The 24,905-nt window shown below is 40.7% G+C and overlaps 1 protein-coding gene and 1 long non-coding RNA gene across 23 annotated transcripts in view; both read left to right on the top strand.

Annotated features, from left to right (window-relative positions):
• Positions 1–4,167, top strand: part of LOC139410663 (myocyte-specific enhancer factor 2C-like) — a 109,332-nt gene extending 105,165 nt beyond the window's left edge. For 15 of the 21 annotated variants that reach the window (XM_071156041.1, XM_071156047.1, XM_071156045.1 and 12 more), the window contains 3 exons: positions 19–148; positions 886–1,024; positions 1,322–3,314. In XM_071156041.1, coding sequence (XP_071012142.1) covers positions 19–148; positions 886–1,024; positions 1,322–1,664 — 612 coding nt within the window. In that variant the 3' untranslated portion in view covers positions 1,665–3,314. Of the gene's footprint in view, positions 1–18; positions 149–885; positions 1,025–1,321; positions 3,315–3,825 lie in introns of those variants that run through there. The other 6 variants (XM_071156049.1, XM_071156048.1, XM_071156050.1 and 3 more) reach the window with 3 other exon arrangements.
• Positions 4,168–9,232: 5,065 nt separating this feature from the next.
• LOC139410662 (uncharacterized) overlaps positions 9,233–24,905 on the top strand; it is a 69,661-nt gene continuing 53,988 nt past the window's right edge. The window contains exon 1 of one of the 2 annotated variants that reach the window (XR_011634525.1): positions 9,233–9,563. This is a non-coding gene — a long non-coding RNA (uncharacterized lncRNA). Of the gene's footprint in view, positions 9,564–12,008; positions 12,176–24,905 lie in introns of those variants that run through there. The other variant, XR_011634524.1, reaches the window with a different exon arrangement.

The raw sequence follows: 24,905 nt of genomic DNA, 5'->3' as shown, positions 1-24,905 counted from the left end.
TTTCTGTCCGTCTCATAGAACCAGAGAATAAACAACTCCCAGTCTGCACAGTCATTGGCCACCCCTGTGGTTTCAGTAGCAACGCCCACCCTACCTGGGCAAGGAATGGGCGGTTACCCATCAGCCATGTCCACTTCATACGGTACTGGTAGGTACCACTACTTCTACACCTGTTATACACATAGACACACACACATACACATACACACACACACACACACACACACACATACATACATACATACATACATACATACATACATACATACATGCATATATGCATACGTACATACATACATACACACACACACAGACACACACACACACACACACATACTGCATATGCATACATGCACACACAGTCTTTGTCACAAACATGTTTATGTGTGTGTTTGTTACTACTTGCAGAGTTTCAATGAGTTTAGAAAGTGACCTATACACACACGCCTCACCATTTACATTTGGATTTGATTATTGATTTGATTTTCATTGATTTTATATGATAGGCAGTTTGACCGGACTTCACAAACATCATAGTGAATATAAGCATGATTGAATAAATATAGCTTTTTATGCAGAATCACGCATCAATAGTCTGTGGCCCTGAAACATGGTTTCATCATGAGATGGTAAAAACACATTTCATTACACTAACGTAACAGCAGGTGGTGCTGTTCACATACATCCTATATTCCTCACTGCATCACTCCCTCACCCACTAACGCTGGGATCAGTGGCACCTGTATTGGCGCAGCAGGAAAATTACTCATATACTTCTCACTTCAGTAGCCATAATTCCAAACTAATGTGCTTTTCCAACTGGTTTGAACTGGCCTGAACTGGTTTTGACTGGTTCTCTCTCTCTCTGTCTGTGTGTGTGTGTAGAATACTCGCTGAGCAGTGCAGACCTGTCCTCCCTGTCCGGCTTTAACAGTGGTAGCTCCCTCCACCTGGGCTCCATGAGCGGATGGCAACAGCAACACCTCCAGAACATGCAGCAGCACTCTGCCCTCAGTCAGCTAGGGTAAGTACAGTGGGATACACACAATAATATGTACAATATCTATTCTACAAGGCTCTCTACACAGGTAGCAGACAGATCAAAGAGAGGAGGGATGGATCGTGAAATTAAGTTTGTTAGGGAAACTAGCATGAAAATACTGATACATATTGAGAATTTAAATGTTGAAATATTGTGACCAGACATGAGATATGGATGTGGAAAAATGCGAGTGAACTTGTGTGCGTGTGCGTGTATACTGTATGATCATGATACCTTACTCTTTAACCCCTTGTGTTTGTTTTCCTTTCCTTCCAACAGAAATTGCAATAGCAATCACTTATGTCACAATTCAAATCTCTCCCTGCCTTCTGCTCAAAGCCTGCACATCAAGTCCGAACCTGTTTCTCCTCCTAGAGATCGCACCAGCAGCACACCGGGGGGCTACGGCGTCCCGCAGCAACAGAACCCCTCGTCTCGCCAGGACTCAGGCCGCTCCCCTGTCGACAGCCTGAGTAGCTGCAGCAGCTCCCACGAGGGCAGCGACCGCGACGATCACAGGAACGAGTTCCACTCTCCACTGGGAATGTCCCGGCCCGCCCTGGACGGGTGCGAGAGCCCCTCGGTCAAACGCGTGCGCCTGTCCGAGGGATGGGCCACCTGATTACCACATCCAGTGCTGGCCGTCGCTCAAGCCTCGCTCACGCTGCGACGTCATGATGCCCCGACACCCTCACTCTCGATATCACCATGCGACGCGTCACTCACCTCCTCCATGCTCTCTCTATCTCTCTCTCTCTCTCTCTTATCTCTCTCTCTCTATCTCATTGGAGGAAGGGGGGCACCTTTTTCTATATTTAACTGTAATGTTTCTTTTTGCTTTTTGCAGAGTATGTGTGCTATACATATTGAAGTTCTATAAAGCAGTGGAGGAGGTTGGGTGGAATGGGGTTAGGGGATATTTTTGGTGGGGAACTATGCATTACATGTGCCGTGTGTGGGAAAAAAATGTATGCATATAAATTTACACGTGTGTCTATGTGCACATATATGCATATCAACAAATAAACAAAAAAAAGTCAGGTACTCTGTTTTGTAAAAGTACTTATAACTTTCCTCAGTGATAATCAGTTACTAGTAGAGGAAACATGCAGAGTGTATGTTGCTAAGTGAACAGCCTAGCACTTGAGTTGGCCAACCAATACATGTGTACAGCGTCAATTTCATTGCTACCTTTCTCCGCGGTTCTCCCTTACAAAATGTTTGTTACGATAGATGATGTCATGTTGCAGGTTCAACGTATTTATGTAAATAGAGGGTCAGATGGCAAAGGGGAGGGGTCAAAAGTTGCCAGACATTACAGATTATTCATACACAAAATGAAAGCTAATATGCAACATTTGAAGGATTGTACAGGTATTACCGCAGGCCCATTTGGTAGATGTGAGGAACCAGGAAGAGAACCCATGCTAAACAGAGAGCTCCTCCTCAAATATGGAGCCTATAGATAGGAACATCCTTTTACCCAAGAGCCATGTTAGTGTAATCAAGAAACCCTGGGTCTTGTATTAGATATTCAGTATAAAAAAAACAATTGTACGATACACTTGCTTATATTTTCATATGAAAGGAATACAATGCAAAGCATTTTTGAGGCTTTTTGTAGTTTCTATAAGCCAGAATGTGTTTTTTGATAGCTTTGCTAATATGAATGAGATGGATAGTCCGACAAGAAATGAAATTACTGGGCGTCCAAACCAAGCCATGAGAACAGACTGAGAACCCATGCTTTGCTGAACTGTTTTCTCTTTGTAGAGGTTTTGTTTTTAAACGTGTATTTCTAATTATATATAATAATGATCAAATTAAGACTCTTTAAAAAAAAAAATCTGTGAAATGAACATGCTTGTGTATAGCTTTCTAATATATAAATATCTATAATAATGTTTGTTTTTTTCTTAGTGGAGTTTCTTATGTGCAGTTGTCTGTTATTTTGTTTTATTTGAGCCTGGGACAGCGATGTTCAGAGGCATATTTAGTCTAACCTTGAAAAGCAGCTAAACAGAGATGACCATGTCTGTGTTTATGAGTAAATTAATAAAGATAGACCTCTTTTAAACAAGTTTGAGGAAACTGTGTGGGGATTGAAAGAGGGGGTTAATGCCCAGGCAGGAGATGACATCCCACTGGGCACAGACATGAGTTCAAGTTATAGTTTTGATATAGATTTGGTTGAGTTGTCAACTAATGTGAATTCAACGTGAAATCAACAAAACATGTCACCATGTCATTGGATTTAGGTCAGAAGGGTGAAGGGTTGAAATGACGTGGAAACAACGTTGATTCAATCAGTTTTTACCCGGTGGGATGTGACATCCCAAATGAAGGTTTGATATCACTCATGGTGACCCATCTTTGTTATGTCATGATCCTCATCGTTAGGATTCTACAACACCCGCCGACATCCTCTTTGTTGGGCCTTTGACCCACCTATTTTGTATATTTTCAAGGTTTTATTTAATGTTTTCACTACAAATAATTTGCCAAGCATCACAATGAGACCCAACCTTGTGTGCAGGACACCACATAAGTCCAGATAAACATATTTATTTGATAGTTTGTATTTGTGTCAAATGATCGAGCTGTTGAGTATTTTTGTGGTCTCTAATCACGAGGTGTTGTGCTGTATTTGACCCCACTCAGTCCAATGGCCAGCTCAGTGTTCCACCCAGCCCCTCTCCCCTTAATGTTCATGCTGGTTTAGGAAAAGCAAGAGTTGATTTCAGACAAATATAACTTGTTTTTTTTTTAAAACATGAAACTAGCCACATCTCTCTCTCTCTCTCTCTCTCTCTCTGCCTCCCTAGTCTGCAGTCACTCAAGTGTTATGGTATTTCTGTGTGCATATTTCATGCCAGTTAACTATGTTGTTACTGTATGCAGTCTGTGTAGTCAGAAACAGGGGCAGAGCCCCTATGCTGTTCTTTCTTTTTTTTCCAATACAATTTTTTTTTTTTTTAAACATGATATTTCAGGCAGCATTTGTGTGGAGAAACCAAAGCCAGTGGCATTTCTGTGTTGTAATATTATTCAACTTTTATTTCCACATTCATTTATGGTTATTGCAAGCATTGACAAAAACAATAAAAGCATTTACTCAAAATGTACAATTGGTTTCCCATTTCCATTTCAATTCGGTCAGACTTCATAATGTTCCTATATGTTAAACGGGTAGAGGTTTGGAGTACCATTGCAAGTCCTTCTTAATACATGGTGATAGCTAACTATATAGTGTCATATGGAATTGGCTAATTTCATATTTTCAGAAGACATTTCCTGTTGAACTGCATTTCAAATCATATAACAAATATGTGTAATTGGGAGTATATTCATTGTGTGTATCATGGAAAAGCATGTTTTCCAAACCCTATTTTTGTTCATTTAGCTGGTTACTTTACAAAAAAACACAACACCAAAATCTCCCTTTTTACCTGTAGTGTGTTTTCTGAGGTGTAGGTGGTGTTTCTTGATATTGTGTAACCAAAGACATTGAGCTTGCTTGATTTTATTTCATATTTTATTTTGGTTGTGGATTTAAAGCCGTTGTATTTCTTCACCTGTTGATCAGTTGTAATGTCATTATTCTGTATTAACTTATATATACTGGTACCTCTAACTGACCCACCCAGTACCTCAGCTAACCTGTTGATCAGCTACTTCTAGTGCAAAGGGAAAACCATACACTTGTACAGTCATGTGGTATTTGCTTAAGGTCCCAACTATTCACTTGGGATTCTTTGATTTGATTTACATTGTTTGCGGTTTTCTTTATTTTAGTTGTATCCATTAAATATATATAAAAGTGTGTGTGTGTGTGTGTGTGTGTGTGTGTGTGTGTGTGTGTGTGTGTGTGTGTGTGTGTGTGTGTGTGTGTGTGTGTGTGTGTGTGTGTGTGTGTGTGTGTGTGTGTGTGTGTGTGTGTGTGTGTGTGTGTGTGTGAATAGCTAAAAATACTTACCAGTCTGTAGTATCTAATGTAGCTTGTATAAATCTGAAAATTGTGGCGGTCTGAAATTAGTGTTTGGAACGCAAGAGCGGCTTTCAGCGGCATAAGCTGGCCTTTGTCGCAAGATACGATGTTATTCAATTAAAACCACATCTCTGTATCTCTCGGGACTTGATTCAGCTGTATGTAGTGAAAAAGCATGGAACCTGAAATAAAAGTTTATTCTGCTGGGGAAAGGTATTTGTATTTTGCAGAGAATTCAGTAAAGTTACTGGCTTTCTTAGTTATCCCGATGTTTTGGTGTGACTTCATTGTGTTTGTCCATTGCTCTCCATAGGCCCTGTGACTTCATTGTGTTTGTCCATTTCTTTCTATATGCCCTTCACCTTGATACTTAAACATGGTAGACCCAATATGAAGACAGATATTTTGTATTTGAAAACAGAATCATTAATTTAATAGTTTACATAATATTTACCAACTGTCACCAGATAATGACTAAATGAATGTGTGGCGTCATTGACATTCTACAAATATAACACAATATGGACAACATGACATTGAGACAATGAGACATGGCTATGGCATTTCTTGGTTTATTTGTTCCAATTGTACATTATGGCACTGAGATTCATGGGAACTCAGAATTCAGACTTTTATTTGACATTTACAACCAAGGTTTGTCTCACTTAACATTAAAATAACATAATTAATCATAATGATACATTTAGCCAGTTAACATACATTTATTCTGAGTATTTGCAATGAAAAAAATGCAACAAAGAAGACAGTCCGACAATATGAGTGAAATTGTCCACATTTCGGAGACTGAAAAGAATTCCCCCATCGAATTTAATGCAAAAATGGGTCACAGAGTATGAGCTCTACTAAAGAGCACATAAAAGCCTGAGTGGTCTATAAATAAATATAGACATGCCTGGATTCATTGAAGGTGCTTTGTCATATTGAGAATGGTTGTAGGATGGTTGCGGGATGGTTGAAAACGGTGTAATGATACACTATCCCCACCCTTTACCTGTCAGTATAACAACAAAGAACATATGTCCATAAATGGTTGTAAAACCTTCATGTCAACAAAACATTTCATAAATAGATATTTTTGCTTGTGGTTGATTCATTGACTGGTAGAATGAAAGGGTCTTTGTCATCCTGAAAAAGTGCATCTAAAATGGATGTGAATGGGAAATGTGAAACCAAAACCGCGGGAAAAGGCATTACACTGCGAAAGGATTAGGCAAACTGTGCGCAGCGTGAAGCAGAGATGTAAACTTAAACGACATTTTGACAAAAAGATAGCACGAAATGAATGATTGCTACCAGAAACCATCGTTATCAATTGCACCTCATATTGGCATGTCTATTTGTTTTTATATATATATATATATGCACATACATATTGTATATATATATATATATATATATATATACATATATATTATATATACACTGTCTCAGAGTACAATAATGCAATAATAGGCTATCGAGTTTATTGATTTAAAAAATAAGGACAGTTTTAGGCCTCAACCTATTTTAATTCCATTGCTACATAGTCTATTTAGTTTGTTCCTACATTTTATAGGTAACCTCGTTTGATTCACATGACTTAAGACTGAGTGAAAGCATGTAGGCTAATTCGACAAGGAAAGCACATGGGTTATACGTTGCATAAAAACTGCAGTAACCCGGATTCGCTGCGGCTACTGGGGTTGCTGCGCGTGCAACCTCGGGTGCAGAGAGAGCAATATGTTGGATTGGCAAACACCGCAGGTAAACTGACCGCTCAAATCAGGGGCTAAAATAAGCATTTTCTTCATAGGATTAACAAGAGAAAGGGGATCTGAAGTTTAATATCTGTATTTGTTTGCACAAATGCTGATTCATTATGTGTAGCCCAAACTCATTCAAATCGTACTCCAGGGAATAAGGAATCGAAGAAAATAAATTACCCTAGGGAATGCATAGCTGAAAGAATTGAACTGTTGTTATTTAAAGCAGATTGTTTATCATTTCCGATTAATTGAAATGTTAAAAATGCGCCACACGACCGTAATTCAAAGCATATTAAATCGAAGAATAGCATAATAAGAATAATGATAACAGTAATATGAAAACACAGAGACATACATTTAGAAAAACATATAATGTCAACATTATGGCTCTGTAAACCTGTTAAAGTCAGACATGAAAAGAATGATAATTAGATTGAGGATATAGGCTATGTAATTTAAGGGGGAAAACACAAGGATGTGTTATTGAGCACTTTTTCAGTAGACGTGTGGTTGTCAATCCATATAAATTAATTCGTTCATAAGTAATTTCGATATTTACCGACTTTGAGGTTTACATGACATTCTGCTGTCATGATCTTGTTTATTTCTAAACAATAAATGATCGAAATTCTCCAAAAACTCGTGTAACGTTATTTTCCCACAGGAACCACTAGAGGTCGCCGTTTCTTAGCGAAGGTACATCCTACATCCCCATCCACATCCTCAGTCCAAACCTCTATCTCAACACACACCAACACTGTATTATCGTACTGTATTATCAAAGATACAAATCTTAATTCATATTCGCTAAATAATCTCTAGTCCACGCAATGGACATATTCTGTTCATCAATGTCGAATTCCAAAGTTGAGTATACTGATAAAGAGTAGTATTCCCGGGTCTAATAGTAGCAAAGTAATAATAACTAATGTATATACTTGTGGTAATAATAATAACAATAATAATAATAATATATGTAAAAAAAATATATGTTTGTTTGTCTGGTTTACGTAACGTTGCAGCGACATTGAAACTATGACTCACAAATCAAATCACACAAACGCAAGCACCACTCAACATACCTCCCTCTCTCTCTCTCTCTCTCACACACACACACACACACACACACATACACACACACAGCATCCTAATTTATCTCTGATAAAAGCCAGTTTCGTTATGGTGAGATTAATTCATTTAAAAAACGAATGCTTTAGATGTATAATTTGTATGAATATAAATAACAAGGGTGAAATTATATGTTGCATGGGTGAGTTTTGGTCAAAACTGACAGCACAAGAGGCAAAATCAACGCAATCTCTAAAGAAAATGCCATACCTGACCATTACTGTAATTTGAATGCAGATGAAAATAGAAAATATTGGCAATATTTTCTAGTTGGAAGGGATACGATTGAAAATAGTATAAGTGGCTACAAATGATTGTCCTCTCTTTACCAGTATAGTCTGACCGTGTATGTGTGATACGTAATGAGGATAGTCCATGTTTACCACAATATGGAAGGCTGGTGATTTAGATAAGCCTACTCATGATCTAGCTCTAATATGAAGTCTAACGTGTCAGACAGAAATATGCATTACGCATTCGATAACTGATTGACGGACCACATTAAGATTATAATGGCTTTGTCTTTCGGAAATATAGATTCGAAGTATAGGCCTATATGATTTATTCTATTTGCTAAATGTCAACAGTTTCTTCTCTTTCATCACATTCCTCCATCTTAGGTATATGATACTGGAATATATTTGACATTTTAGTCATTTAGCAGACGCTTTTATCCAGAGTGACTTACAGGAGCAATTATGGCATTACGCATTACGAGCACTAGGCTACCTAGTGCTGCCTTGCTCAAGGGGCGGCAGTGGTTAGAGTGTTGGACTACCAACCGGAAGGTTGCAAGTTAAAATCCCCGAGCTGACAAGTTACAAATCTGTCGTTCTGCCCCTGAACAGGCAGTTAAACCAGGCCGTCCTAGGCCGTCATTGAAAATATGAATTTGTTCTTAACTGACTTGCCTGGTAAAAAAAAAAAAGGGCACATCGCCAGATTTTGCGGCTCGGGGATTCGAACCAGCGACTTTTCGGTTAGGCCCGACGCTCTTGGCTACATGCTACAATGGCTATCCGTAGCAATTCAAATGACAAATTTTTAGCCTAATTGCTTTTGTCTCAAAAAAATGTCTAAATAGCTCTCATTTTTCTAAATTTTGCTATAGACCTTGTTCGGCCTGTAGCTCAAGACTAAGTTGTAAATATGTATTATTAGTGTGATTGGAAATTGGAACCGCACCTTATGCTTATCTAGGTCACATATAGCTGCCATTCCTAATTGTACATATTGATCCAAGTGCGTCACACTATTCAATTATAGCCTACAAATTCGCAAAATGTTTTAAAGTGGCAAAAGCAATAATTGATGTGCAATAATCCTAGAACGTTGTAGCCTATGCATGCAACCCCATGTGTTTGTCAAGACAAATTACTTGTAGATCCATGACAGCATGCAGCCTCTTCGGAAGGAAATCTTTACGTGTGCCCGTCTGACCACTTCTATTGGGTGACACATCAGACGAGCAGTTTGGGAGCAAGGTTCACTTGTGGAGGAGGCTGAGTTACACGAGTAGGGAGTACAGCATCTCCAACCGGCTCGCACAATCAAATGCGCTGGACAATTGGCGTCGACTTGATTGAGAGCGCGTGCATATCCTGCCAGGAAGATTTGAATGGTGATGTAAAATATAAGGGTAAGTTAAACGTGTCTCACTTACTTTAGATCACGTGTTGCGATTCGATTTTATACAGCAAAACACTCATTCTAAACTAATACTTTTTTTGTGATTTAAAAAACTATAACGGCTACAAAAAACAACAATTAGCTACTTAAAGACAAATATTAATAAGTCTGCGTTTCTTGCTTTCAGTATGTGTGTGTGTGTGTGTGTGTGTGTGTGTGTGTGTGTGTGTGTGTGTGTGTTTTTGTGTGGCCGCGCGCGCGCTCTCGTAAACGCCTCCTGTGTGCGCATCATCAACCTATAGGAAATGCCACCTTTACATAGCTACTGTAAGGTGCGGTAACACTTAACATTAATCAGATCCTGCAAATGAGATCTAGTTAGTGTAACCTAATCTCGAGCACAATCTCTTGAAGTATAGTTTATTGAAGTTGAAATAAACCCAGCTATTCTCATCATTATCATAGATCTGAATCCTATTGTTTGACCACTAGAGTTCTACTCTTTGTTTATACATTTCCTAGATTTATATTATTATATTTGACCATTTTACATGATTATTCAACTAACAAACGTTCTGTATTTCCTATTTTTGAACGCACTCTTTTTTCTAAATAGTATTTTTCATGATATGTGAAATTCGTAACAGGTTACTGTTTGTAGGTGGGCATCAGTGTCCATAAATACGCATTGCAATCACCATGACCTAATTCAAAAGTAATAGCATGGAAAACGAAGCAAAGAGAAAAGTAAAGCAAATGCAAATCTACCTTTTACATATACGTATGTATCAATGTTAAAAAAAAATAATAATACGCACGCTGGAACCAACAGCGTCGAAGCACTGAGAATGGCAGAGCAGGTCGTCTCATTATGCACAGGCGATTTCCCAGGCAGAACCCTTGTTTTCTTCACTTCATGTTTCCGATCCGTACCGCTCACACACGCTCGGAGCTTCGTCAAAAACAAACAAGGCAATGTTCGCTTTCAAAACGGCAATCAAATACCCAAGATCCGGTGGGGGGAATTACTCCCACAGCGGCTAGATGGTAAGCTGGATTTGCATATTTTGAAGCACTAATTTCCTTGATGTATTTAAATATGGTTGCACGTAGCTGATATGCTTGTCTACGTCATTGAACGTGACCTCGCTGTTAAACCAAAACGTGAATCCGGGTGAATCAAATAAATGCGCCGGCAATTAGGCAGGGGAAAGACTAAGAAGGAGAGCCGTAGGAAATGACTTTTCCCTGACATACATTTAGTGTTTCACAAAAAAATACATACTTTATGTCCTCCGAACTATTTAACAAGGAATTTGAACCTCAGGGATAAATATGTTGATAGCCTAATAACTGATGATGATAATAATAATAACAATAACACGAATTGTAATATATTACATTACTTTTATTACTTGTTGAAACTTGTTAGTAACAATATCAGTATTACCGTGGGGTTTAGCTAGCCTACATATTTGGCAGCCCAAGCACATCATGCCACGTGGTCCTTGCACAATTTGAATGGTGATCTATAATATAAGTGTAAGTTAAACAATATAGGCTAAATAACCTTTTAGAACACTTTGTTCCATCTTATAGCTAGATCTTCTGAAATTAATTATCACAGGTTCAATTTGTACAACATGTGTGTGTGTGTGTGTGTGTGTGTGTGTGTGTGTGTGTGTGTGTGTGTGTGTGTGTGTGTGTGTGTGTGTGTGTGTGTGTGTGTGTGTGTGTGTGTGTGTGTGTGTGTGTGAGAGAGAGAGAGAGAGAGAGAGTGAGAGAGAGAGAGAGAGAGAGAGAGAGAGAGAGAGAGAGGGAGAGAGAGAGAGAGCGAGGGAGGGGGGAGGGGTGTAGTCTATGCAAACGAACATATCTGCTCAGGTGAAGGCTAAAGTACCGACCAAAAACATTTTGAGTGGAGTTATAAAATGTTTTCCCCACAGATTTTACTTTATTACTGACGACCTTCAGTCTTGGTTTGGGATTGTATCATCCCACATTATTTTCATACTTTTGTCTGAAGTACTGGAAATGCGTTCCGTTTGTCATAACGCGTTGTAAATGCGTCCTGTTTGTCATAACGCGTTCAAGGAAGGCCTGCAGCAAATTCATTCATTACCGACCGCGATCACTTCTGGTCTGGGAACGGGTGAGAGTCCACGCCAAAAGACGAACAATGCCTCTTCAGTTCGTGCCCAACAAAAGAGCGAGGGAACGTATTTGAGTTTCAGAGCACGTCCTTTCTTACACAGAAGAGTGGACTAACCCCCCCCCCCAAAAAAAGAACTTGCAGACTCTCAGAGCTTCAATTGTGCACTCTTTATTTGGTGCTGTAGATGTTATGGGAAAGTTCTCTCTCTCGCTCACTCTCCCCCCCGCCCCCTCCCTCTCAATCTCTCCTTCTCTCATGTGCTTGGAATATGCTCAGGGTTAACTCAGAGCAACCGAAGCACGCGTAATGAACTGAGTATTAGCGGCAATTTTAAAGGAAGGGACGGCCGTGGAAGGCTGGATATTTGGCGGACTGTCCAACGGGTCCCACACAACATGTATCTTATCTGGGATGATTTCTGATTGCATATGCCGATTTCGGCGATGCTTCTCGCGCAGTTTGAGAAAGTAAGTGCAACTTTGGTGATTATCCTTCCACTGTGCGTAAAGCCAATGCAATTTGCTGTGCTTAAAGCCAATGCAGTCTTATGTGCGTATAGCCAATGCAGTCGGATGTGCGTAAAGCCAATGCGGTCTGATGTGCGTAAAGCCAATGCAGTCGGATGTGCGTAAAGCCAATGCAGTCTGATGTGCGTAAAGCCAATGCAGTCTGATGTGCGTAAAGCCAATGCAGTCGGATGTGCGTAAAAGTTAGAGTGAAGTTAAATGACTCCGTGAATAATAGACAACATTAATTAGGTTCTTATCGGCTAGTGGACGTGATGTGGGCCTATATAAATATGTTGTTCTAGCTGAGGAAGACCATCTAGGCTATGATTAGTGTTTAGGCAGGTCGGAGGTATGTTTAGGCAGGTCGGAGGTGTAGTTGAAGGCAGTGCTTCGTTGGACTAGTGCTCTTCCCTGGCACATACATGTTGGCACGTTCGTTTATTTTGTAGCCTACTGAATTAACTGAAATAAATAAGCAGGATGAAAACTCGGAGCTTTATTTAGACTGGTGGCATGAGCTTGTCGCAACCTGTCACACTCCCAGCGCAACAGTAGCCAACGCCTCTCAATACATTGGGCCAAAGTGAACATTGCGCTATGACACGTTTTGTTAGTAAAAGGTAGGCTATGTGATGGAAGTTAAAACGGCCAGCTGTGATTCTTAACTAACTGTGAATTAAATATCTTAAATTGCTCCGAACAGTTAAGCCTGGTCAAAGTGAATGTAGGCTACATCGTATGCGTAAAGATAGGTTGCACAGCGTCTCGTGATGGTATTGTGTAGGTTCTCTGTATCATATCGTGTAAAACATACTTAATTAATTTCTCTCTTGAAGGCTACAGTACAGTGGGCTAATTGTGAAAAAGTACAGTGGGCTAATTGTGAAACAGTTATTGTGGGTTTGTGTGTACTACATAATGCTACATAATGATCCAACTCGTAATGCCCAAGCAAACTTAATAAAATAAACAAATAAAAAAAATTCACTCATTAGGAAGTTAACATTGTTGGTTTGAATTAGTTTAATTACATATCACAATCATAAAATATCACAGTGATCGTCTATTGCCATGTCAAACAGTGTTATACATTGTCAAATGTTCCGGTTAATACGGACATATGTTCTTCAGAGGGAAAATAACTATTACTATCGGTAATCAATGCATTACTGTAATCAAGGCATTACTGTTCTTTAAAGTGACAGAATGACACACACCTACAGTATAGGATCACAGTTGCTAGTCTATGTTTCATGACAAATGTTGTATGTTGTATGACGCACCATAAGGCTATGGTGGTGGAAAGCTTGACTTTTATGTTTACAAACACACTTCTGTTCAAATTGAGAAATAGTATGAATGATAACATTAGGTCAGAACTATTGGGAAACTTCAATTACCTGATTAGCTTACTTTGGTACTGTTAAAATTGTATGTTGGGGTGTTTGATGAGACGAATGCGTGGTTGAGGCCTGTGTAGCATACGTTCCAAACTGTAAGATAAATAGATTTAGGAAATGTAGGTTTACCCTGAACCTACCCTGATTTACAAATCGATTATTCTAACTATAGTCTACAATATTCTACATGATTGGATCGAGTCTGCTTGCTTGGTGCATTCTTGGAGGGTCCTTTTGTTAGCCTTCAAATGTCAGTTGAATCAACTGGTGTCACTTTGAGGGAACGTTAATGTAAAGCTAACCATGGACACTTTAATTCAACTAAAGTGCAGTCAGATTTGAACAGCGTGCCATGTGAGTAATAATTGCACAGGGCTGGGTTTCATATAATTTAGGATTAAGAAGTGTTTTGTCTGAGCAGCTGGATGGATGCCTTCCCAACTATTTGGTCTCTCCAGTTAGCCAGCTAACAATAACACGGTGAGCACCTGAACGACATGTTTCTATAGGGCCAATACAATATAAGGTGAGCAGCAACAACACAGGTGAACAGGTGCATGGGACGACGTAGATGGAAATGCTAAACATTTTAGCGAACGTGTAAAGATTGTAGGCTACAGGGCCTAGACTATGCGCAGTGAATTAGCCATTGTTAAGAATACATATCACTAAATTAATAGCGCTGATAAAGGACTACAACGTCACATTGTATTGTTTTACCTTACATTTGGAACCTCAATGATTATAACGTGGAAACATCTTGTTTAGTTATTGGCATCAAAATATCAGTGTATTGTAGCCTAACACCTTTATAGAACGTCGTTGCTGATTATCATTGGATATCTCTCTCCCTCTCTGCTCCCTTCTGCCCCCTCTCTCTCAATTCACACACACACACACACACACACACACACACACACACACACGCGCGCGCGCGCGCACGCACACGCACACGCACACACACGCGCACACACACATCAACTCTGAGAATCATAAAGTAGGCTACATATATATATATGGGCCTATGGGTAAAGGCATTGTCATACAGCCCTAGCTCCTATAGTCTAAAAACACATCCGTGCATGAAAACATATCGTTAATAGTTAGGTCTATGTTTTTGAATATTTATATGTCCTACTAGGTCTGATAAATATGTACATTGAATGTTTGATACATAGACAAGATAAAACATGTTATGTGTGTGACTGTGCAGAAAAATGAATGCCTATTTGACAATGGGACATTGTCAGTATAGCCTACCTGGTAACCATTGTAGTTTATACATCGGTCACGACGATGAAAACATAAAGCCAACAGGATTTCGACTCAAATCGAGTCAATGAATGTGTCTCGACTCGCATTGTCTCTCACGCCCGTATATTCGAACAACCCGGCCCAGTTCCATGCTACAGCAAATACCCTACTCGGTTCTAGCTGTGACGAGAATACAGGAACGATGATCTACTCAACCCTGGAATGCTGTCATATGTCCTCCATAGATTTGAGATCTTGTATTTGGCGGTTTATTCTGCTGGCTATTGTACCCTTACTGGCTTCAAAAATTATCAAGACGACCATTTTTATACCATAGCACAATAATTTTGTCTTTCCGTCCTTTTTTTAATCATTCTGGAAAAAGCGTGCAGACCGCTAGCTGCAAACCGAATTATTCCGGTGTGCTTGGTAATGACGCGAGGAGATTTGCCACTGCTCGTGCATGAACAGGAGTGTGCATTTGCGATTTTTCATGACATCATCACCATTAATTTACACTCCCGCGGTCTGAGGCCTTTGACCTCGCCGGGTTGGTCCAGATTTTGGCATTGGAAGCCTACCCCTCCTCACCGTTATCCCCATTCCTTGGGGATGGCCCTTTCCCCTCTCCTTTTAGACTGTTGGCAGCGGCTAGCCAGCAGAACGGAAGCCTTGGTTTACAGATTTCGGCATCTCTTTCATCTAACACGCTGGATACTTGCGGACAATTTGACAGACACATTTGGCCACAAACGAGGTCTTCTCTTCATAATCCAAAACAATCGAGACGTTTTACCTGTGTAATTTCCTCACTTTCACCAGGCGGATTTTCCACCTCCTCCGTATCTTCTTCGCTGGCCTCACAGGATATGTATTGCTCCTTCCACAACGCCTTAATAGAGGCGAAAGCGCCTTTCGTGGGATTGAATCATTTGCATTGCAAATCAGGGCCTGTGCAAGGATGGCTGCACCACAGCCTACTGTTCTCTCTCTTACTTCAACTCAGTGATGTTGGCGAATGTCATCTGAATATGACAATCTAAGCACTGGGATTACATGTCCTTTTTTTGGACGTCGTGTTTTTTTTAACAACGAGTGTGTCTGTGGGAGTTTGGAGGACTCATTACATGGAAGTGGCCTATATGGAAACAAAATATGATTATGTCAGCTATGGGAGTCAAATTAGGCCTACTTCTATATTGTGGTTTATTTGCCTCAAAGTATGGTGGACCACTCCTGAAAGCAGGGGCACAATCCCCAACGCCCGGAGAACAGAAGACAATTCTGGAATATTTTAGAAGAATGGGAAGTGGGTTGTTGTCTTTGGTTATCTAGCTGTATGAGTGTGATGGCCGTCATAAAGCTAGATAACCGAAAGTAAAAACGACTTCCAGACTCATCACGGACCTTGGAAATAGAACATGGAAATAACAAGATGCATAAACCTTCTTGGTGCAAAAACAATAACCTCGTTGGCTGGTATTACGAAGTAGATTTAACAAGTCTTACAATTATAAATCATTGCTATAGCATTAACCGGACATGTTCACTTATTGGAAATGTGAAATAATTGTATTGATTTATTACTTATATTGATTGATCGCGTATATTTCATGTTTGTGGTATTAGGACATTTGAAAACGTAATGTAGCCTATAGCTAATCACAACCATGAGTAAATGTTGCATTCACACTCACACACACACACACACACACACACACACACACACACACACACACACACACACACACACACACTATCATTTTCATTCTTCTTGTTATATTCATCTTGAAAGTTATTTTCTATAATGAAATGTGGCAAATATGATATAGAAAATATATCCGACTGAGAGTCCTAGCCATAGCATACATGTAGGCTAGCATTGACAATGAGATTGACATTAACGTTTTTTTATTTCAGCATGATGAACTCCAACCAGGAAACGGCACTGGCATCCCAAACAGCAATAATTAGAACGTATACAGACAGAGCTGACAAAAATGGAGAGGAGGGTTTTGGGTATGGGCTAAAAGAGAGGGGGGGGGGAGGCCCTGCTTAATTGATTCAGTTAACCACAGGGCTGGAGATGTGAACGACTGGACGCACCCATTCCCACGCTCGGGGGCAAGTGGCAATGCCATGCCCAGTCCGAATATGACAGACAGCGCCGTGAGGGGGGGGGGGGGGGGGGGGGGGGGGGTCATGAAAAGACGTCAAGTGCACCAGACTCATCTGCATCCCCATAGAAAGAGGCGATGTTGCCCACCCAGCGGACGCGGCCTAGTAACGGTTTTGAATGCGTAATTCGTTGCCAATTGTAGGAAACTGACAATTAGGACCGTGGGTCATTATCTTAAAACTGTATGGGTTTATGCATCCGTACAAAGATGTTCTATAATTACGGAATTGTATATGGGCCTACTTGAGCACTCTAACACCGATCTATTGTTTGACTCATGATAATTAATGTCACGGAGAATGCAATAGGCCGAAAGAAGTCGAACGAATTGAATAGATGACATCACGTCATTTGAATTTGAACAGGACTTAAATAAATCTTACATTTAATTCTAAAACAATTAATTAATATAAAGGATTTTTTTTCACAGAGGTGGGCCTAGCTAAAGCCAACATTTATATGAATTGATTTAATTGTGATTAATATTTTACATCCGAATAAAAAGCATCTGAAAGAAATAGCCTGAAGGTGCAGGGATGGCTTCTGGGCTGCTGAGTCTGTATTTTGGATGATATTAGCTATACAGGCCATTATATTAGTCGCCAGTGGATTTGTTTATTAACTATCAAAGGGAGGAGCACATGGCGGGATAGTTGTTTTGTTTCTTTATTGATGGTAACACAGTTGGATAGAATTTTACAAACGCCATAAACATTAAAGGCTTTGTTGGCAACACAATAGAGTTGTAAAAAACATTGTTCCTAAAAGATGGCTTTCCAACAATACATATTTAGGCTACACATGAGAATAGACTCCATTTATGATGCCAGTTGTATGATGCCGGCTGTTTTTTTTTTTACGGATGTTAGTGGTCTGTTGTCTGTAGATGAGGTTATTGTTAATTCTAGTGTTTTTCGGCTGTGGCGTGATGAGAGTCTCATGTAGGCTACACACGTGCCTTTAATTAAATGATGAATTGCTATTTTGCGAATAGGTCTATTGTATAGTTAGGATAGTCTTAGTAACCTATTAGGTGTTTTCAGATGGATGTTAAATAAGGTTCACTTTTTAAAATATATTTTGTAATGTCCTATGATATAGCCTGTTGTAAGCATTTCACTGTTAGTCTACACCTGTTGTTTGTGAAGCATGTGACAAATACAATTGGATTTGATTGTATAGCCTATAGCGCTTGATTGATTAGCTGTAGCCTAAAATATGAAAGTGTATGTTTGTGCCCAAAGGCACACGTTGTTTTTAGCTGAACGGTCATAGGCCTATGTGGAAGATGTATAGGTTTAAACTGCCTGCGTATGCAGTGGTAGGCAATAGTACGTAGAGGTTTATTCAAGTTCAATGTTAAATAGGCTCACAGTGGCTGAAAGGGGTCTCTTGCCGAGTTTCTCACACCGTAAGACAAAACTAGTGTGTCTTGTTGCGACCCTTGTACAATGCCAGGTCATTCATTGTACGTTTGCCTGAAAGAAGATTTGAGAACACCATTTGGAAAAGCAGCGAATAACCACGTTTCATTGTCCCAGGATAAGTTGTTAGAAATCGTTGTCTAGACTTATGAATGGCTGCATTGTTTTCTAGTCTGGGGCCATACTAAATGTCAGCGCAGTGTAAATAAAAACTTGAGGTCTGTAAGTAACCCAGCATATATAAATCAGTTGATTCGCCACAGTATAAAAGGCCACTGCACTGCACTGACTGAATAAAAACATTTCTTCATCATTGGAAGTCTGGAGACGTTTAATGGTGTGACTTCACCACAATTCTATTTGATGCTATTTACAGTAAATCATGTCTACTATTTCAACAAATTATTCTTCAGCAAATGCATTTTGGGGCAGAATTACTAGCCTGTTTGTGTCTTATTAGCCTGTTTGTGTCTTATTACCCTGTTTGTGTCTTACTAGCCTGTTTGTGTCTTACTAGCCTGTTTGTGTCTTATTAGCCCGTTTGTGTCTTACTAGCCTGTTTGTGTCTTACTAGCCTTTTTGTGTCTTACTAGTTTGTTTGTGTCTTGCTAGCCTGTTTGTGTCTTACTAGTTTGTTTGTGTCTTGCTAGCCTGTTTGTGTCTTACTAGCCTGTTTGTGTCTTGCTAGCCTATTTGTGTCTTACTAGTTTGTTTGTGTCTTGCTAGCCTGTTTGTGTCTTACTGGTTTGCAGTATCCTACTTTCATGTTCTTTGTAGGCTGTCACACACTATGTTCCACCATAATGTAGCACTGTATCATACAGCGGATGTTAACCCCAGTCATTCTCTTCAGTATGTAAGCCATCACAATGCAATGCTAGATGTAGCCCAGTTTTGCCAGAAGAGAACAATATCACATGTCTGAAACTGCTGCAAATCCGCCTCATAGTCACTCTCAATGTTGCTGCTGTGCATGCTGAAGCATAGAAACAGGCAGGCAGCAGTTTCCATGGGGCGTACACTGTTTCCAGAGCAGGAGTGTATATCACGTTAATGGTATTTAGTCTCCTTGTGAACACTGGAAAATCATGCACGAGTCTGTGGTAATATTATACATACTCTATCAAGTTGTATATTTAGCTACAATTCATGTAGGCCTATACCCGACAGCAGACAGTCTTACATATTTTTTTCTCTAGCTCATCTTTGTTGGCTGAGTAGTGTATTTTACAGTAGGAAGTGCTTGGAGTGGATGTGAGAATGATTGTGGTTATTTATGAAACTGCCATACAGGCAGGCTGGTGGAAAGGAGAGGACGAGAGGCCTTGCCATCCCTTTCAAAAGGTCCATTCTCACAGAGAAATATAGGCGTCTTATTTGATTATGCGTGTAGAGATGGGTGGGGACGACGTTGCCTCTCTCTGCTCAGTAACGCTGGCTCTTCTGTCCCCTCCCTTCCCACTCACACGTACAGTGCTCTGCAGCCATTGTTGTCACATGATTGGCAGAATAACATAACCATGGCAACCATGGCAGGTTTTTCATATTCATTGGACAAGCAATCAGCATATTTGACACATTTGTGCCAATTTTTTATGTGCATTCTTTCTGTGTAGAGGGCTCATGCCTTTACAATCAATACAAGTGAAATCTGGGTAGTGACTTTATGATGAGGTCTGTACAGGTCATTTCTATGTCAGACTAAGGATATAAAATGGTCACCAAGCTGTTGCTACTGTTATTATAGCTTAAGTATTGTCATAACACTGATGTTTTATTGCATAGGGACAGCTGAAGAGTATTTAATAATACAGGAGTAGTAAAGGCCTAGTTCACTAATTTTGTGGATTTTAACATTTAGATTTATCAGGGGTTGCTGCAGCACCCTCAGCACCCCTAATTCCCACGGCTATGGCCTTCTGCATCATGTACTGTAGATGAGGAACAATGGCTGTGTCTCAGATGCGTTTGGTCTGTCTGGCTTCAGCATGTCTCTCTCTCTGTCTCAGAAGCGTCTGGTCTGTCTGGCTTCAGCATGTCTCTCTGTCTCAGTAACATCTGTTCTGTCTGGCTTCAGCATGTCTCTCTCTCTGTCTCAGTAGCGTCTGGTCTGTCTGGCTTCAGCATGTCTCTGTCTCAATAGCATCTGGTCTGTCTGGCTTCAGCATGTCTCTCTCTCTGTCTCAGTAGCATCTGGTCTGTCTGGCTTCAGCATGTCTCTCGCTCTGTCTCAGTAGCATCTGGTCTGTCTGGCTTCAACATGTCTCTCTCTCTGTCTCAGTAGCGTCTGGTCTGTCTGGCTTCAGCATGTCTCTCGCTCTGTCTCAGTAGCATCTGGTCTGTCTGGCTCCAGCATGTCTCTCTCTCTGTCTCAGTAGCGTCTGGTCTGTCTGGCTTCAGCATGTCTCTCGCTCTATCTCAGTAGTGTCTGGTCTGTCTGGCTTCAGCATGTCTCTCTCTCTGTCTCAGTAGCGTCTGGTCTGTCTGGCTTCAGCATGTCTCTCGCTCTATCTCAGTAGCGTCTGGTCTGTCTGGCTTCAGCATGTCTCTCGCTCTATCTCAGTAGCATCTGGTCTGTCTGGCTTCAGCATGTCTCTCGCTCTGTCTCAGTAGCATCTGGTCTGTCTGGCTTCAGCATGTCTCTCTCTCTGTCTCAGAGCATCTGGTCTGTCTGGCTTCAGCATGTCTCTCTCTCTGTCTCAGTAGCGTCTGGTCTGTCTGGCTTCAGCATGTCTCTCGCTCTATCTCAGTAGCATCTGGTCTGTCTGGCTTCAGCCTTTCTCTCGCTCTGTCTCAGAGCATCTGGTCTGTCTGGCTTCAGCATGTCTCTCGCTCTGTCTCAGTAGCATCTGGTCTGTCTGGCTTCAGCATGTCTCTCTCTCTGTCTCAGTAGCGTCTGGTCTGTCTGGCTTCAACACGTCTCTCTCTCTGTCTCAGTAGCATCTGGTCTGTCTGGCTTCAGCATGTCTCTCTCTCTGTCTCAGTAGCATCTGGTCTGTCTGGCTTCAGCATGTCTCTCTCTGTCTCCTGGACATGAACTTGAACTTGAGACAGGCAGCCAGACACCATCTGTGCGCGATGACTAATGAATTCAGGGCATTCACGGCTGTGGAGCACCACCATTGATGAGCAGACGACCTCCAGACTGGGTTAGCTCTTAATCACTAATAGAATGCAGGCACCAAAGCAGCTGTTAGTCAAATTTTTTTGTTTATGGAAAAAAAAATGAGTGTGTGTTTCATTTGGTGGTCATATTTGTGAGTGTGTGCATGACTGCATGATTCCCTATATGTTTGTGTATATACGTGTTAATTGTACATAATGCATGATAATACCCAATTGTGTATAAATGTCTACTGTCCACCTTGTCGGCCAACTATTTCTGACACATCTCATTTGAAATCCCAGGTCAGCCATTATAAACAGGCGGCCGGGCTAAAGACATTGCCTTGATAATTGAAAGGGTCGGTTTAGCATTTCCGTGATAAGGCCTGGTAACTGAATAAGGTACTTGTGCTGAAACAAGCCAAGTGCTATGTGAATTCCTCAGTCCCTCCTCCTTCCTCCCTCTCAGGCCTCTGTCACACACACCAGGCTTTTCCCTCTGGTTGGTGTCGCCGTGGCAACGGGAGGTGAGCTCACAGTGCGCACGGCGGCATCAGCGCCGCTGGAGCAGGACAGGTTCCTGATTTCAGAGAGTGTGTGTGTATGTAACTGACTAGAATGCCACTCTCATTGTCTCCTGGGCTTAATTTAGATTCATCACACACATTGAAGTGTTGCAATGTCTTTCCTCTCAGGTGACTTTTTCCTCCATTAACAGTGGTGTGATGGATATTCTTAGCAGTGCACAGGGTGACCACACACAGTAGACATGGCTGCTGCTCTCACACAGTGACGACAGCCTGCCGCTGTAGATGCTGTTTCAATCGGCATCAAACATGTGTCAATGCAGTGCATTTCAGTGCATACACACGCACACAGTAAAGCCACACACACAGTACCATTGTCTCTTCTTACCACTGGTTCCACTGTGGTCCGCCTCCTGCCTCCTCCTAAACGATCAACCAGCCATAACATGGGCCAATAATCCATTGTGGAATGTCATGGTTGGGCCCTTTTTAATGACATCACGCATGGTCACTTGAGCGTGGTTGTGAGGAGCAGCAGGCATGCTGTGCTCTGCCACGGTGTCCCTCCCTCCAGCAGCCTGCATAGAGGTGGTTATGGACATGGTGTTAGTCATACCACTACATTAGAGCTACCTACCTCCATGTCTCACTGTCCATGCAATTACCTTCAAAACATGACTGGATAACAGTCAGCTTATTAGGACATTAATGACAGTTATTCCTACCCCACACGACTAACATTTTTAGAAAAAAGGGTTCTTAAAGGGTCCTTTGGCTGTTCCTATAGGATAACCCTTGGTTCCAGGTAGAACTCTTTTGAGTTCCATGTAGAATCCTCTGTGGAAAGGTTTTTACATGGAACACAAAACGGATTCTACCTGGAACCTTTTTTTTAAAAGTGTTCTCCTATGGGGACAGCCGAATACACTTTTATGTTCTAGATAGCACCTTTTTATCTAAGAATGTACACATGTATTTTTACGATATGGGTTTGTTTGTTAACGGGAAGCTTAACTGGAACATCTGATAATGATATTATTGTTGGAGCAAAATGTTTAACTCTGAATTAAAGGATGCGAAAATAGATGAGGATCAAAGCAACATGTACAGTCTCTAAAACATCATCAATCAAACGTACAAAAATGGATGCAGAAGACATTTTACTTTGTCTCATAAGCACACAGTGTTATACTTAAACTCAGATAATGGACTTCGATAATATGTAAATGTATAAAATACATAATAATAAAACATCACAAATACATTAAAGGCCAAAATAGTAAACAATTGTTAACTTGCGTTTGAATTATTTATATTCAATAACATTTATTCCTCCCTACCCATTCCATATAGTGATCAACAGAATTCACCAAATATGCTAATGCTAGCTAGCTACAGTATATTAGACTTACGTCATCATAATTGCTAATGGTAATGATGCTAACAACACACAGCAGAAATGATTGCGGCAACAAGATTAATATGACTGATGCTGTGAGCATTGGCGCGTACAATAGCTACTCTGGCTGCATACGTATGAATGGCGGCTTTACAGTATACGTCTAAACCATCTGCCTGCCTCTCTGTCCTTTTCAATATGTCTGTGCTCCGATGGCTTTTTATTATGCAAATACCCCTGCTATAAATAAATTAGTATAATTGCATTTGAAATATGCTTTGAATCCTCTCGTAAGATGAATGTGTGTTAATAATGTATTTCATGTTACTGCATTATTCATTCTCAATTAATTACAAATAACCAACAGAGACGCCATGTGGCTTTACTGTTCTGACGTACTGTGTGTGGACACTGTACTTTTCCTTAAATGTTGCCATATATGTCATTTTGCTCTGGTCTATTAAGGCAGCGGTATATAATTTCTCACAAATACTCTATACATGCAGTAATTTTACAGTATCTAATTTAGTAGTTAAAGGGCTCTTTTATGTGAAAATGTTTATAAATAATTTGAGCAAGGCCTATGGTTTTAGAACTCAGCAACCAATTCGTATGGCTGAAATAACTCTAGAATCCATCTTTTCCATAATGAATGATGCCGACTACTTTACCTTCCGTTATAACGGAGGGGGGTGTAGGTGACTTGAAATAAGCATAAACAGAGGCAGCACGGCTACAATTAAAACAGGCCAGTCTTTCTCTTTTTAAGGAGCTGACTGTTCAGGCGATGTGTACTGTTCCGCAATTAAATGATGTCGAATCTTGGCTTGTCTAGGGATATGGCTACGCTGAATATAGAATAGTAAGCACTGCAAGTAGTCGCCACGGTAACATTAGCATCTGGACCTTTTATGCAAATTTGATGAGAGAGGACTCATGCATATACACCAAGGCACCAGAGCCAGCCCCTAATATCGTTATTAGAGAGGGGGAAATTACATATTTATAAGGGGGACAGGGGTTAGGGGGAGGGGTGCTTGCCCAGTGTCGTGAAGAGCCATGATAGAGGGAGGAGGAGGAGAGGGAGGAGGGGCCTGGTTGGCTCACTGAAGGAGTGTCTCTCCCTCAAGGTGCCACCATCTTAAGGCGTTTGGCAGTGGTGAGCGTGTGAGGAGGGTAGACCTAAAATGTCCGCTGGCAAATACACACACACAGGCGTAGGCGTACATGGACATGAAGCGTGGTCAGTGCACCTGGTGCTCTGAGGCCAATTATTCAATTAGTGGCATCGCCAGCCATGCATGCCAAGCACCTAATTTGCATACACGAATTCCTTCGATTACTGTCACCTATGTGATTTTCCCTTGTCATTGCTTTCCAATATTGGTGTCTCACACTGT

Source organism: Oncorhynchus clarkii, chromosome 6 (assembly GCF_045791955.1).
Source record: "Oncorhynchus clarkii lewisi isolate Uvic-CL-2024 chromosome 6, UVic_Ocla_1.0, whole genome shotgun sequence".
Classification (NCBI taxonomy): Eukaryota; Metazoa; Chordata; class Actinopteri; order Salmoniformes; family Salmonidae; genus Oncorhynchus; species Oncorhynchus clarkii.
This window is presented reverse-complemented; position numbering and strand designations above follow the sequence as displayed.